This window comes from Staurois parvus, unplaced genomic scaffold, assembly GCF_062004578.1.
Source record: "Staurois parvus isolate SC_StPar_1 unplaced genomic scaffold, SC_StPar_1.0 ptg000671l, whole genome shotgun sequence".
In the NCBI taxonomy this organism is placed as follows: Eukaryota; Metazoa; Chordata; class Amphibia; order Anura; family Ranidae; genus Staurois; species Staurois parvus.
The window spans coordinates 4,106,645-4,123,353 of record NW_028318467.1 but is presented as its reverse complement, the minus strand read 5'-3'; the positions used below and the strand labels follow the sequence as shown (position 1 = coordinate 4,123,353).

General features: G+C 41.7%; 1 protein-coding gene across 2 annotated transcripts in view; it reads left to right on the top strand.

Annotated features, from left to right (window-relative positions):
- Positions 1–2,489: 2,489 nt before the first annotated feature.
- Positions 2,490–16,709, top strand: part of SLC37A2 (solute carrier family 37 member 2) — a 76,649-nt gene continuing 62,429 nt past the window's right edge. Inside the window, exon 1 of one of the 2 annotated variants that reach the window (XM_089652123.1) lies at positions 2,490–2,735. In XM_089652123.1, coding sequence (XP_089508249.1) covers positions 2,677–2,735 — 59 coding nt within the window. In that variant the 5' untranslated portion in view covers positions 2,490–2,676. The remainder of the gene's footprint in view (positions 2,736–16,709) is intronic. The other variant, XM_089652124.1, reaches the window with a different exon arrangement.

The following is a 16,709-nucleotide window of genomic DNA, read 5'->3' as shown; positions in this document are numbered from 1 at the left end:
TGTTTCGCTGTGTCCGGAGAACACAGTGGACACCGGTTCGCGGTGCCGCTCGCTCCCAGGTAGCGCGCACAGGCAGGGAATGTGGGAGGATGTTTATAAATGGCCAACAGCTCCTGCACTGCTCCCGTCCGGCTGTTTATGTACATGGGCCAGACAGGAAATGGTTAAGGCAGGCCATACATGGGTCAAATCCTGAACTAATTTTCTTTAGAAAATCGGAATTTTCGTGCATTTCTGCAATCCAATGGTGTCACTATTCATTCAGAAATTCAACCAAGTAAGCCTTTCTTTTTACCTCATGTTGCTACAGAAATTAATTTTTGCGGCCAAGAATTTTCTTCTCTTTCCAGGTCAGCTCACGCTCATTTCTTTGTCAATTACATTCCCCGCCTGATTCTCCCATCATTGATTAGAAATTCGTTAGTTTTTCAAAAAATTTCCAACATGCCTTCAAATTCGATGGTTGCTTTAAAATCATCCTTTGATGTGACCCACTAATGGTGCGAAATTTGAACGAAAATTGTTAAGAGAAGATTTTCGAAAGAAAATTCTTTCAGAATTCGACCCGTATATGGCTGGCTTAAGTCAGACCATACATGGGTTGAATTCCAAACAAATTTTCTTTAGAAAATCAGAATTTTTTGTGTGTTTTGTAATTCAATGGCGCCACCATTGATTTCAAAGAATTCAACCAACAAAGCCTTGAATATTACCTCATGTTGCTACAGAAAGGAATTTTCTTCCAGGTCAGCTCACACTCATTTCTTTTTCATTTACATTCCTTGCACGATTCTCCCATCATTGATTAGAAATTCGTTCATTTTTCAAAAAATGTCCAACATGCCCGATCATTCAAATTCGAAGGTTGTTTGAAAATCGTCCGTTGCTGTGGCCCACTAATGGTGCAAAATTTGAACGAAAATTCTTAGAAAAGATTTCGAAAGCAAATTATTTTGGAATTCAACCCGTGTATGGCCGGCTTTTGCCAACGTGAGCCCATGCGTGTCAACACCTGGCATTTTCCTGAGCCTGGAGGCACTATTGCAGCATCCTGCAGCCTGTCAGCCCGGGTTCACACTGATGTGGTGCAGAATTTGCAGCATTTTTTGTGTGAATTCCGCACCACATCATGCGAACCGCTGCGGGTGTGTATGTTAAGTTAAAGTGGAGCTCCACTCACCCTGTCAAAAAATAAAAGTCCGCAGCTACAAAAACTGTAGCTGCTGACTTTTAAAAAACAGCCACTTACCCAGGGGCGGACTGACCGTTTGGAAACTTGGGCACTGCCTGAGGGCCCGGGGTCAGAAGGGGGCCCCATGAGATGCCCCTGGTACCTTTATCATAGGCTTTTTTGAGTTTGGGCAAGGACACAGGGGCCCCATGATCCCTATTGCCCGGGGGCCCCATGAGTTGTCAGTCCGCCCCTGCACTTACCTGTCCCTTGGTCCAGCGGTGTGTCACCCGCAGCTCGTTTCACCGGCTATCCTGTTTTCCAGGAGGCCGCCATCTTCAGTGTGGGCACTCGGCTGCGACTGCTTGTGGCATCACAGCCGGGTACCCACTGCGCATGTGCGAGTAGCGCTGCACTTCATGAATGGCCCTGTAGTCTTCTGGGACCTGTCACGTGTCCCAAAAGACTACAGGGAGGGAGGGGGACACTTTCCGTTTCCGATGACCTAGGCGATCGGACCAGAAGTGGGAGCGGGTACCTGTCAAATTCGGGTTCCCGCCCCCCCCCTCCGCTCCCCAAAGGTGCCAATCCTTAATGGGAAGCGGAGGAGCAGTCCTTAAAGCGGAATTTCCCCTTTTGGGTGGAACTCCGCTTTAACAACACCCCAAAAGTGGTCTGCCAAACGTGGTGTGATGTGCAGAATCTGATCGCATAGGTGTGACTACCCATGCGATACGATTCTATTGTAGACCCAAAAAAGGGTCCTGCACCTTTTTGGTGCAGATGCGGTGTGATTAGAGCCATGCATACTGTACGGCTCCGATCGCATCGCACATAAATCGCATGTGATTGGCACAGGAATGCGGTGCAGTTCCTGTGTGATTCACATGCGATATACCGCACTGAACGTATGTGAACGCCGGATTAAAATCAATGTGAACTATGGCGACTGGGCGCTGTACAGAGCGGTACTTGCGTTTTGGGCGGTATGCGTTCAGCGTGCCGGAGTCCTTCTCATGTGAATGTGTAGGTGCATGCACTGAGTACGTACAACTCAAGATGTTTGTTTCTGTAAAATTCTATTTCTAAAATAAAGATCTTCAAAAGAAAAATAAATGTCTGTGGAAATCATGTGTGCACATGTCCAGCAGGATGACAGCAGCCCCCCATGTGTATGTCACTGCCATGCTCCTACTGACACAACACTGTGACTGTGCTTTACCCTCCTCAAACTTTGCTCAGCACCCAGACAGATGTTGCAAGGGTTAATGTGGGCGGTCCCTTCTTATTTTTTTGTCCTACCCATTGTGATCACATGTCCCCTGTGGTCACATGATGTCTCTTTATTCTCATTCATTGCCTGTACAGCTGTTTGATGCTGCGCTGGGAGGGTGTGATGCTACAGTATATAATGCAGGACCTCAGCACAGCCATGTGATCTTGCAGCCAGGAGCCCCAGCGCAGCAACCATCCTAGCAGGACCTACTCCATCCCAAATCCTCACCATGAGATCATCCCTGGCCCCAGCCATCAGGCTGCTCCATGCTGTGTCCAGAGACAGCTGGTAAGAGGGGCAGCGGGGGAAGGGAGAGGGGGTTCAATCAGGATGAACACAGTTCAGTAGAGCATTCTTTACTTTCTTTTGTACATTTTGTTAAAGATTGTACAACAATAGAAATCCATTGTGCAGATGCTGCATTGTATGAGCCAAATTCCTTTACGGGTGGAGGCTGATTAGAAGGGTTCCCTTGTTACACTTTTACTATTATTATACAGGATTTATATATTATTATTATTATACAGGACTTATATATTATTATTATTATACAGGATTTATATATTATTATTATTATACAGGATTTATATATTATTATTATTATACAGGATTTATATATTATTATACAGGACTTATATATTATTATTATTATACAGGACTTATATATTATTATTATACAGGATTTATATATTATTATTATTATACAGGACTTATATATTATTATTATTATACAGGATTTATATATTATTATTATTATACAGGATTTATATATTATTATTATTATACAGGACTTATATATTATTATTATTATACAGGATTTATATATTATTATTATACAGGATTTATATATTATTATTATTATACAGGACTTATATATTATTATTATTATACAGGATTTATATATTATTATTATTATTATACAGGATTTATATATTATTATTATTATACAGGACTTATATATTATTATTATTATACAGGACTTATATATTATTATTATACAGGATTTATATATTATTATACAGGATTTATATATTATTATTATTATACAGGATTTATATATTATTATACAGGATTTGTATATTATTATTATTATTATACAGGATTTATATATTATTATACAGGATTTATATATTTTTATTATTATTATTATACAGGATTTATATATTATTATACAGGATTTATATATTATTAATATTATTATACAGGATTTATATATTATTATACAGGATTTATATATTATTATTATTATTATACAGGATTTATATATTATTATTATTATACAGGATTTATATATTATTATACTGGATTTATATATTATTATTATTATTATACAGGATTTATATATTATTATAATTATACAGGATTTATATATTATTATTATACAGGATTTATATAGCGCCAACAATTTGCTCAGCGCTTTACAATATAAGGAGAGACAATACAGCAACAATACAGTTCAATACAAGAGGGATAGGAGGCCCTGATCCTGGGAGCTTACAATCTAAGAATACTATTAAGATCATTAAATCTGTTGTTCTTATTTATCAGTGCAAAAGTTCCTGAACAACTGGCATCATCAGGAGGAACCAGAATTCATCCCTGTACATACAATTTATTTATCAGGGCACATGTACACAGGGCGTTTGGAAAACTCTTCTGAATGATGGAAACTGACTGCTGGAAAACGTAGGGTAAAAAATGGCAGTTTAGCCACGTTTGCATATCGCTTTTATGTGCGTTTAGAAGCGTTTTTTAAAAGATAACCTCAGGAGACCTTCCCAAATACCCAGAATGCACTGAAAAATAGTAAATAATTGACTATTTTAGACATTTTGAGAGAAATAGAGAGAGCAGAAGCAGAGAGTGTTGAGATGACCTGTCTTTTCTGGTTGTATTCACTATGGATCCCATCATGCGCATAATGCGACACGTTCTACCATTTTTTTCCTTCATGCAAAACGAGAAACTGCGCTGGTGTACCGGGTCCATTTGAATACATGGAAAACGCTTTGCAGGCATTTCTGATGATGAAAAAAGGCTCTGGACAGCATCTGTGTATGGAATAGTTAAAAAACGTTTATAAACACAAATGCTTATAAACGCAGTTAACCGCGTTTACACGCATTTACAAGTGTTTGGTGTTTGAAACGCCAGTAAAATCTACTCCTGAACACAACTTTTGGTGCGTTCAAAAAAACGACTGTAAACTCAACTGCCTGTAAACCTAACCTAATTGCCGATCTCCTCCACTCTTCCTACCACTCCATCCCCCCCCCACAGCTATTTCCTCCTGTACTACTATCCCCTCCCTCCTAGATTGTAAGCTCCAAGGGGCAGGGCCCTCAAACCCCTCGTGTATTGACTTGTATTGTTACTGTACTATCTCGTGTACTGTCTCCCATTATTATGTACAGCGCTGAGCAAACGTTTGGCTCTATATAAATCCTGTATAATAATAGTAAACAACGATGTGTACACGGACACATAGGAAAACATTAGGAAGAGTTCAGGGGCTGCTGGAAAAAAATGCTGAACAGCTCCTGAATGTCAGTTTATCAGCTGCAGTGTACATGAGCCCTTACATGTATTTACAGGCGCCGTCAATTTACGCAGCACTTTACATATATATTGTACATTCACATCAGTCCCTAACCCTCAAGGGGCGTACAATCAAAGGTCCCTAACTCACATTCATACATATACATACTAGGGACAATTTAGACAGAAGCCAATTAACCTACCAGCATGTCTTTGGAGTGTGGGAGGAAATTGGAGTACCTGGAGGAAACCCACGCAGGCACAGGGAGAACATGCAAACTCCAGGCAGGTGATGCCGTATTTGGAATTCAAACCAACGACCCTAGTACTTCCAGGTGGAAATGCTAACCATTTGGCCACTGTGCTGCCCTACATACAATGAATGAAATTGGTTGTTGTGGATAGCTACGCTTTGATCTGCTTTACCCCAGGTTCTCACCTAAGCGTTTTCCACAGCGTTTTGCAGAAACGCAGTACAGTCCATTTAACATGATTTCCTATGGGACACATTCACATCTCTGCGTTTTCACCTGGTGTGTTTTTTGGGAAGGGTCAGGGACTTTTTTGAACGCAAAAAGTTGCGTTTTTGGTTCTATAGACTGCAATGGAAACACTGCAGAAAATCATGTAGTGCGTTTCTGCTGCATTTTTGATGCATTTTGCTTTTAAAATAATGCCTAGCAACAAGAAAAAAACCAGCAAAATGTGGCAAATACTGCAGATGCTAAAACGCAATGCAGAAAAGGCTCAAACGCAAACTGCATAGGTGTGAACCTAGCCCTAGGAGATAAAGGCATAAGGTGTGTTAGTGGATTTGTCATGATACCTATTTTTTTTTAATCGGTATTATTTGCTTTGTTTTCAAAGGTCTATCCCTATCTATCTATTGCAGCTTACCAATTCTTTAATGTGGTGGCTGCATTGGTTTTCTATTTTTTGTCTTTTTTTTCTTTATTTTCATCTGGTGATCCTGCCAATAACACACTTCTTGTCTTAAGCTTCCCATACACTAGTACACAGGTGTAAAACACAAGACCCGCGGGCCGAATCCGGCCCTCCCGGCCATTTCATATGGCCCTTGCACCTCTCCTGCAGGTACCCCCTTTTCTCCACCCTCGCCTTGTCTCAGCAATCAGCAGCAGAGAGGACAATAGAGCACCTCTGCCAAATCCTGCACCTCTAAATGCAGCTGCAGCACCCCCTCATCTCTGCCTGGACTCTGGTAACTGACTCTACTCCTTCGCTGGTCCTCCTCCAGACCCTGCACTTTCTGCTTTCCAGCTCTGCCCCCAAAGGGGGTGCACGGTGATGTTAGGGAGGGTGTGGGATTCTTGACATTCAATGTAATGGGGGGGTGGGGTGCTGTAGTCTTACAGATACAACCAGCCCTTTGAGGGCATCCATAATGCTGATACGGCCCGTGATGAAATGGAGTTTGACACCCCTGCAATAGTAGATTTTCAAACAAATGTTCATGCGAAAATTCTCAGATCGCTTGATGACTTGAATGTCATTGGACAGTACTTCAACGTTTCACTTGCTTTTACTAATCAGTTTTGGAATGAATGTAATTTCCTGAATGAAAACCACATTCACTCTTAGAACTGTTTGTTGGTTTGAGAAAACATTTCTATCCTTCGTCTTTGAAACTTCTCTTCACTGCAGTCGAAAATGAACGTCGATGTGACCACACTAGCAATTGGAGAATTGAACAAATGTACTTAAAATTAAAACATTTCGAACACAATTCTGCTAGTGTGTGGCCAGCTTTAGGGTGTCTCCACCCTGGAGGGAGGGACAACAGAGACTCCTTTTGGACAGCAGCAATGGCAATTTGGGAAAAGGGGTGTGCTAAGCCCAGTACACGCACAATCAGATGAAAGACACCGCCTTCGAAGTGATCGGATGACAATCCGATCGTTAGTACACAGCTTTCCTCCAAAATTATTCAAAGGGACAAACATGCTTACTCAGTACAGTATTCGTCCGAAAAATATCGGAAGAGCAAGACCACGTATGCTCAGAAACCAACGAATATATTACAGCACATTACAACGCTTCTGATGTTGTATTTTGTCATACGAGAATTTTTGTAACTTGAGGAACCTCTTCATTTTCGATACGAGACTAACATGCAAAAAAAAAAAGGAGGGCAGTCGACTTCTAAAAGCTTGCTTCAGTGACATTTCGGCATGGTTTGGTTTCTTTGTAACAGAACTAATTTTCCAGAAATATTATATTTTCCCATTCTGCGGTCCCTTTTTCCCTATATATTATCCTCATGGTATATTTGGTAAATGGTACATCAAACGTCTCCGTAGTAAACTGTACTGTGTATGTACAGTTCTCCCTGTGCCTGCGTGGGTTTCCTCCGGGTACTCCGGTTTTTCTCCCACACTCCAAAGACATGCTGGTAGGTTATTTGTCTCCTGGCTAAATTTGCCCTTGTATGATATGAATGTAAGTTAGGGACCTTAGATTGTACGCCCCTTGAGGGTTAGGGACTGATGTGAATGTACAATATATATGTAAAGCGCTGTGTAAATTGACACTGCTATATGAGCAGCACAGTGGCTAAATGGTTAGCACTCCCACCTGGCAGGACTAGGGTCGTTGGTTCGAATCCCAACTACGGCACCTCCTGCCTGGAGTTTGCATGTTCTCCCTGTGCCTGTGTGGGTTTCCTCCAGTTTCCTCCCACACTCCAAAGACATGCTGGTAGGTGAATTGGCTCCTGTCTAAATTGTCCCTAGTATGTGTATGTATGAATGAATTAGGGACCTTAGATTGTACACCCCTTGTGGGTTAGGGACTGATGTGAATGTACAATATATATGTAAAGTGCTGTGTAAATTGACGGCGTTATATAAGTACCTGAAATAAATAACTATGTATGCTGTCACCTGACCTCCTATGCCAGGTTGTAAGTTTTTTCAATGCGTGGTATTGGAATATTGTGGCTCATTTAGCATCAGTGGAGCCGGATTCTTGTCCCACGTGAGGAATGCAGGGCAAAATCATGTTCAAACAAGCTCTAAACAGTGTGGATGACAAGTGAATCTGATTCACACATTACTGCTGCTGCATGCAGGATTAGAAAAATGAATGTAATGTTGAATTAGAAAAATGGATGTAGCTTGGGAAACAATATGGGTGCTGTCTGATTTTATAAATTTGACATATAAATGTTCTACCCCTCTACCCCTACTCCACCATCAAACGGAATGAAATAATGCAATTCATTATAATGAATGATCAACGCTGTATATATACAAAGCATCTCACCAATGAAACTCGCAGTATAAGGCGTGACTGGATGTGTTTACAGCGGCTGTTTTTGGTGTTTATTTCTACAGCCAGCATGTTATCCTATATGTTCATGCACACATAGACTGTAATCGGTGTATTTTGGCTGGGACGTTTTTTGGCTGGAAAAAAAACAAAATTAGTGGGTTTCTAGAGGAGTTTTTAGCTGTAAAAATGCTCTAACTCGTAAAACGTGGTAAATCGTGGCAAACCAGCATTTTTGGACCTTTTTTTGAGCAAAAAAAAATATTTTTTGGGTAAAAAAAAAATGTGCCAAAACGCCACTAAGTGCTAATGCAAAAATGCTAAAAAATGCTGAAAAACTGACGTTTTTAATGTGACTTTACACAGCTAACGTTACCAGTGTTATCAAAACACCCCGTGTGAATGGAACTTAAGTCCTCATGCACACTGGACGTTTTTACAGCGGCTGTTTTTTGCTTTTGACATTTTTTTTTCTACAGTCAGTACTTGTATAGTTCTGTCAATTTATGCAGTGCTTTACTCATGAGTATATATATTGTACATTCACATCAGTCCCTAACACTCAAAGGGCATACAATCTAAGGTCCCTAACTCACATTCATACATACACATACTAGGGCCCTTTTAGACAGGACCCAATTAACCTACCAACATGTCTTTGAAGTGTGGGAGGAAACCAGAGTACCCGGAGGAAACCCACGCAGGCACAGGGAGAACATGCAAACTCCAGGCCGGTAGAGCCACGGTTGGGACTCAAACCAACAACATGAATGTGCTAACCATTTAGCCACTGTGCTGCTTCTGCATTGGCATCTACCCGCACATTCACATATGGCATATTTCCCCAAATGCAAAAGTGATGCAGAATCCATTGGCATTTACACGTGTACGGCCCTACGGTCATTGATTTGTATTGGTGGCTGTAAAGGGCGCATGCGGCTCCACAGGCTCGGAAAGGCATGGAGGATTTTCTGCTTGAGAATTTGTATGCTAATAAACGTCTGTGTGCATGAGGTCTGAAAGATAATGCCTGGAAATTTTACAGAGGATTAAATGACAGGGACTGAGCACACACAGGGCCCGAGGGCACACGGCGACCGAGGGCACACGGGGACCGAGCGCACACGGGGACCGAGGACACGGGTTTATTTACTAAAGCTGGAGAGTGCAAAATCAGACTCCCTTTTGCATAGAAACCAATCAGCTTCCAGGTTTCATTGCCAAAGCTTCATTGAACAAGCTGAGGTTAGAAGCTGATTGGTTTCTATGCAGAAGGGAGTCTGATTTTGGACTCTCCAGCTTTAGTAAATAAACCCCACAGGGACCGAGCACACAGCACACACAGGGCCCGAGGACACACGGCGACCGAGGGCACACAGGGATCGAGCACACACAGGGCCCGAGGACACACGGCGACCAAGGGCACACAGGGACCGAGCACACACAGGGACCGAGCACACACAGGGCCCGAGGACACACGGCGACCGAGGGCACACAGGGACCGAGGGCACACAGGGACCGAGGACACACGGCGACCGAGGGCACACAGGGACCGAGGGCACACAGGGACCGAGGGCACACGGCGACCGAGGGCACACAGGGACCGAGGGCACACAGGGACCGAGGGCACACGGCGACCGAGGGCACACAGGGACCGAGCACACACAGGGCCCGAGGGCACACGGCGACCGAGGGCACACGGCGTCCGTGGGCACACGGCGACCGTGGGCACACGGGGACCGAACACACACAGGGACCGAGCACACACAGGGACCAAGGACACACAGAGACAATCCAAGTGCTGAGAGATATTCTTTCCTGTAGCTATGTGTATGGAGGGGGAAGATAGGAGTGTTACAGCCTCCAGCTTATCTTAGGGGGAGAGAGTGTAATGGTCAGCTGAAAATATTCAATGTGGCCAGTTTGCTTTTCCTAATGCCGGCCATATATGGGTCGCAATTTGACCGAATAATCGGCCGATTTTCGCTCTGTTAGTGGGTCAATGGCACCAGCCCTTTTCTGTGATCAGGCATGTTGGAAAATTCATGAAAAACGACCGATTTTGTGACTCAATGATGGTCAAATCGTACGATCGTTTTTACACAAAGAATATGCGCATGAGCCATGACCTGGAAGGAACAGAAGTTTCGCCTGTTATATGGGGTGAACTTTATGACTTGGATGGCCGATTTTCAAAATCATTGATGGCACCATCGGATTACCGAGCAAACAACAATTTTGATTTTCAGATGAAAAATCATTCGGAATTCGACCCATATATGGCCTGCATAAGTCCTCATGCACACTTGACGTTTTCACAGCGGCTGTTTTTGGCTTTTGGCGTTTTTTTTCTACAGCCAGTAAACTCACCAGCATGTTATCCTATGTGTCCATGCACACATAGACTGTAATCAACAATTTTTGGTAGGGCAGTTTTTCGGCTGGAAAAAAACCCAGGACTATTGGGTTTCTAGAGGAGTTTTTTAGCTGCAAAAACTCTAATGCTGAAAAATGCTTTAAAACGTTTGCGGTGTTTTTGGATTTTTTTTTAAAAAACCGCAAATGTGGGAAAACGCTGTTACACACTAATGCAAAACCGCTAAAAAAAGCTGAAAAACTCATGTTTTTAACTTGACTTTACACAGCTAACGTTACCAGCGTTTTCAAAACGCCCCGTGTGCATGGAGCCTGAAGATCAGTTGGCTGGAGGCAAGTCCATACACGGAATGGGGTTGATCTACTAAAGGCAAATAGGCTGTGCACTTTTCAAAGAATAATTGCACTCTGCAAGAGCAGTTGCTCTGGAGCTTAGTAAATGAGGGGAAGCTATGCTGAACTTCCATCAACCAAGCAAAAATACTTTTTTTTTTGTTTTTTTTTTAAATTTTTCCTTGCACATGATTGGGTATTCTTTGCAAATTGAAGCTTTACCTCATTTACTAAGCTCTAGAGAAACTGCAGTTGCAGATTGCAACTGCACTTTGCGATATGTACAGCCTATTTGCCTTTAGTAAATCAGTCCCTATATCCTTCAACTGTGCCCAGCATAGCCAAGTAACCTGTTATCTTACATAGCATATATGTAACTTGGATCTGTTAATGTGCTGTGGTGCACATATTTGCTGTGAACCTAGCCCAAAGCTGGCCATGTATGTGGCAACTTTAACCACTTTCCATCGGCCGGGTTTATCACATACGATATTGCATAATTACCAGAAATTACGCAGTTGGCAGTTTGATCGACCAACCAAATTTGGTCTACTGTAAAGTCAAAACTGAAAAATAAATTGATAGTTTTTAACTGCTTCCCTATAAAACTACTGCTACAGGGCGGTAGGATTGCGCTGGATATACGTGATTTTGCATTTCCGGGTAGGGGCCGCGCGTGCGCACCACTCTGCCTGCACGGCCATTGACGGCTACTGATGCCGATCACTGGAGATTCCACACCGGCACCCGGCGATCGCTGAGTATCACTGACAGGGGAGAGACCTGTGTGTAAACAACACAGGTCTCTCCTGCCAGTAGTAACATGTTGCTTTGTTTTTCTCTACACGGCAGAGAAATACACAGCAGCATGTTTCCCTAGTAAAACACAGCACACCGTAACCCTTTGATCACCCCAGATGTTAACCCCTTCCTGTCCTGTGTCATTAGTACAGTGACAGTGCTTTTTATTAGCACTGATCACTGTATTGGTGTCACTGGGATGTCAGTGGCAGTTAGTCCATTTCCCCCTAATGTCAGAATGCCTCCCGCAGTCCCGCTATAAGTTCCTGATCGCCGCCATTACTAGTATATAAAAAAAAATCCAGTATATATACCGCCATTTGTAAATGTTATAACTTTCACGTAAACCAATTAATTTACAGGTTTGGGGATTTTTTTTTAGCAAAGACATGTCGCAGAATACATTTTGTCCTAAATTTATGAAGAAATTAGATTTTTTTGTAAATTTTTTTTACTGGATATGTTTTATAGCAAAAATATTGGGTTTTTTTTCAAAATTGTTGGTCTTTTTTTGTTTTATAGTGCAAAAAATAAAAACCGCAGAGGTGATAAAATACCACCAAAAGAAAGATCTATTTGTGGGTAAAAAAGGACATAAATTTCAATTGCAGCGTTGCATGACCGCGCAATTGTCAGTTAAAGTAACGCAGCACTGTATCACAAAAAATGGCCTGGTCAGAAAGGGGGGGAAATCCTCTGGAGGGCAAGGGATTAATAGTTTATTCAAAGGTTTAATGGAAATGAGGTTAAAGAAGCTATGACTATTTTGTAAAAACTGATTTTTTTTTTCCCCCCGGCTTCACTTGGCTTGCAACCACTAAAACCACAATTTTATGTCTTTGATTGCTTCGTAGTTGCAATCGAAAAATGGAACCAAACGTTTGGTTGCTTTGTCAGATTGCCGCATATATGGCCAGTTTAGGACCTATGGTGCCATTGTTGCATTTATGGTCATCTCCCTAGTTTCCCATCAGTAAATCCTTTCAGATATCATTTGAGGGATGGAATCCAGTTGCACCCCTCTTAAGAGATCTAGTTGTTCAACAAGGGGGAAAGGAAAACTGGTTGCCCCCTTACTAAGAGATCCAGTTTTTCAGTGGAGAGGAGAGGGAATCTGGTTGCACAACCTATTAAGAGATCCAGTTCAGTGAGAGGGAAGAGGAATCTGGTTGCAGCTCTAATGCTAGGTTCACATCTGTACGGGTGGTGCCGCTGCGGATCCGCAAAAAAATCCATGCAGCCGCACCACCTGCACAGAGGAATGCGGACCTGCGGGCACGTGCCATTAGTTCTAATGGCATGCCGCCCGCACTGGAAATCGCAATCGTACTGGGAACCGAGGTTCCCGTGCGGGCTGCGTTTTCTAAAGAAGTGCAGGGACTTCTTCCTGCGTGTCACGGGGCACGGGAGTCCATTCAAATGAATGGGCTCTCATGCCCATGCAAAACACGGACCGCAGGAACGCGGATATGCAAACCAGGGGTAAGAGATACAATTAATTGAGGGATCTGTTGCTATCCTGCTAAGAGATCCAGTTTGTTCAGTAAGGCTAGTCTGGATCATACCTATGTGACCATACACATGTACTTGGCGAGTTTAGGTGGAGCAGTGGGTCCCTGTGTGTATGACCTGCATTGTGGTTTTTTTTATAGCAGCTCAAGCCAGGCCATGTAGGCATTGTTTTTGTTATCAGCAGCCTGGAAATGCCCCGGGCTCTGAGAAGGAGTCACCCGATTGCTCTATAACACTTTGTGCCTTTTACAAGCTCGGCTGATGGATAGAGTGAACATTGCGTCCAATCTGATTGTATTCTAGAGAGATTTTCACTCTAGATGGAAGGACGTATCCCTTTAAACTCTCTGTCATATCACTGTTACAACATCTAGAAACTGCAAGACACAAACACGTATTCCTGCTCCAAACATCTATTTCTGCTTTTTCAAACAATCCTCCGCTTATGTCAGCAGTGTGTGTCCTCTGGGTGATAAGAGAGGAGAAAGTTGATTTTCATCTAATAAGCACATCTGTGTTCCAACCTTCAGATTGTTATACATTGGCCTGCACATAGCCTGCTGCAACATCCTATTTAAAATACAGGCGTGCCTTGATTTACGAATGCCTCAGTTAACGTCATTTTCGGTTTCGAATGAAAATCCATTGAAAATAATGCCTCGGTTTATTAATTTTTTTCGCAATACGAACGGATTGATTGGTTTTCAATGCATTTACGAATTAAGTTTTAATCATGTCCCTGTACAGTATTTATGCCTTTAAAGTGCACTCTATAAAGAGTTTTGAACAAATAAGACTTTTTTTGACTTTTTTCAGACCTCCGGAACGGATTAATTGGTTTTCAATGCATTTACAATTTTTTTTTTTAACCATGTCTCTTTATGCCTTTAAAGTGCACTTTATTAAGAGTTTTGAACAGATAAAACTTTTTTCTGACCTCCGAAATGGATTAATTGGTTTTCAGTTCAGTGCATTTACAAATTAATTTCTAAACATGTCCGAGTACAGTATTTATGCTTTTAACCTCCTTGGCGGTATGATGCTTTCCGATTTTTTGTGCTGAAAGCGGTACCATTTTTTTGCATGGAATTATGTAGTTTTTTATTGTAGGCTGTAATTTTTAGGAATAACTCACTGAAATCTGTACGAACAAGAGTCTAGTAAACATCCCGGGTAGGATAAAACTTGAAACACGAAATCATAAATTATAATTTAATAAATAATCATAAAAAATAAAAATATATTAATAAGAAATTTAATTCAATAATATAATCAAACCAAAAACACTGAAATTTGAAATATAGCGCCAAGTTCGCACATTGCTGAGCTCAGTCGCAAAATCGTTTTCAGTGTCTGATGACGAATTTCCCCCACGAATCATTATCACTCAATTCTGCAAGTGGTTCTGATTTACTATCGCTGTTCTCTAGCTGATCTAAAACCGCTTTTGACCTAAAGGGACGCTTTTTGGACGCCATGGACTTTTCTAAGTTTCCAGGCAGAGAGAACAGTAAAAATGCAGGCAGGGCACAGGACAAAGCACTAGGGACAAAATGTATGTGAAATGCATTGAAACAGCAAAAATGACATTTTTAAAAAATTTCAAATTTCCCGCCGCTATCCCGACGTCACAGGGACCGGAACACAGAAGCCGGATGCCAGCATCGGCCGGAGGAGATGGCCGGGGACGCTGTAGGGGACACATTGCTGGAGCGAAGGACAAGGTAAGTGCTGCAGGGACCCCATGAGCAATGCCGCATGGTAAGCCCGAGTGTAGCTCAGGGTTACCGCTCCTAGTACTGAAACTTTACCCCGAGCTACACTCGGGAATACCGCTAAGGAGGTTAAAGTGCACTTTATAAAGAATTTTGAACAGATAAAACTTTTTTCTGACCTCCGAAATGGATTAATTGGTTTTCAGTGCATTTACAAATTAATTTCTAAACATGTCCGAGTACAGTATTTATGCTTTTAAAATGCACTTTATAAAGAGTTTTGAACAGATAAGACTTTTTTTGAGTTTTTTCAGTGCATTTACGAATCAAAGTTTAATCATGTCCCTGTACAGTATTTATGCCTTTAAAATGCACTTTATAAAGAGTTTTGAACAGATAAAATACTTTATTTTTACTTTTTTTTTTTTTTACGGAACGGATTAATTGGTTTTCAGTGCATTCCTATGGTAAACCGCATTTCAGTTTACGAATATTTCGCAATACGAAAAGTCCCGCAGAATGAATTAAATTTGTAAACAGAGGTACGCCTGTAGATGTAAACCCTAAAGCGGGCCATAGACGAGTCGAAAAACAAACTAAATTCCTGTCGATTGTCGAATCGTTCATGTTTTGCATCATGCCAGCTGTGCCACGCGATTTTCATGCCACAATTGAAAGTGCCTGCTCCAGCATGCTGTGTAATTAATTTTTTTTTAGAAAATCTAAACAATTGATGGCACAATTGTTTCAATTGACAGAACTTTTGTTCTTTGACTCGTCTATGGCCTGCTTAAAGTGGAAGTAAGATCTACTTTTCAACTTTTACCTACAGGTAAGCCATAATAAGGAGCTATGAGTAAGCGCTAATGGAGTGTGAAACGCGTTAGCTGGAGTCCTGTATCCCTGTATTTGTGAAATATGCTATAAGAAGAAGTAAAGGTGCTTTTACTGGATGTGCGGTCGTAGGATGTGGTTTGTATATTGAAGGCTTACCTGTAGGTACAGTGAATATCTCCTGAACTTGCACCATTAAGGAGATATTTACACGGGATGCAGCCAGTGATCTCACCGATACATGTGCTCTGAAGGGATGGCAAACTCATTGACTATTTATACACTGACACTAATTGCAATTTAAAAAGCCACAGATGTGGGACATTAACCTCTAATTGGCATTTTAACCCGTGTGTGTCACCTTGTGTGTCTGTACCAAGGCCAGACATTCCAGGGGATGATCCGGGCCATTTGGGTGATTTCTGTTATCATTATGATTTAAAAAGGAGCCAAACAACTACAGTATGTGATAATAAATGGCTTCATATGATCATCATCCGTCAATAAAAGAGCATTTTTTGGCATGATCAGTCATATTTTCAATATCAATGCCAAAATTTCACAATTTCTGCCAGGGAGTGCAAACTTTTGAGTACAACTGTATATGCAGTAAAGCATGCTTGTTATACTCACTGTGGAACCTAAGGGGTTAATCCTCTGCATTGTGTAAAAAGGCTTTTTGATCCTTTTTTCTCTGCCCCTCCTCTTGTTGAAATGTCTGCCTGATACAAACTGAACCCGTGGTGACATGCACATGCTCAGTTTGGTGTTTATTGCTAGAGAGGTTTTTTTTTCTTTGGATTGTGCATGTGATCAGCACAGGGCCAATCATCACTGTCCAAACAGACTGTCAGAGGTTTCA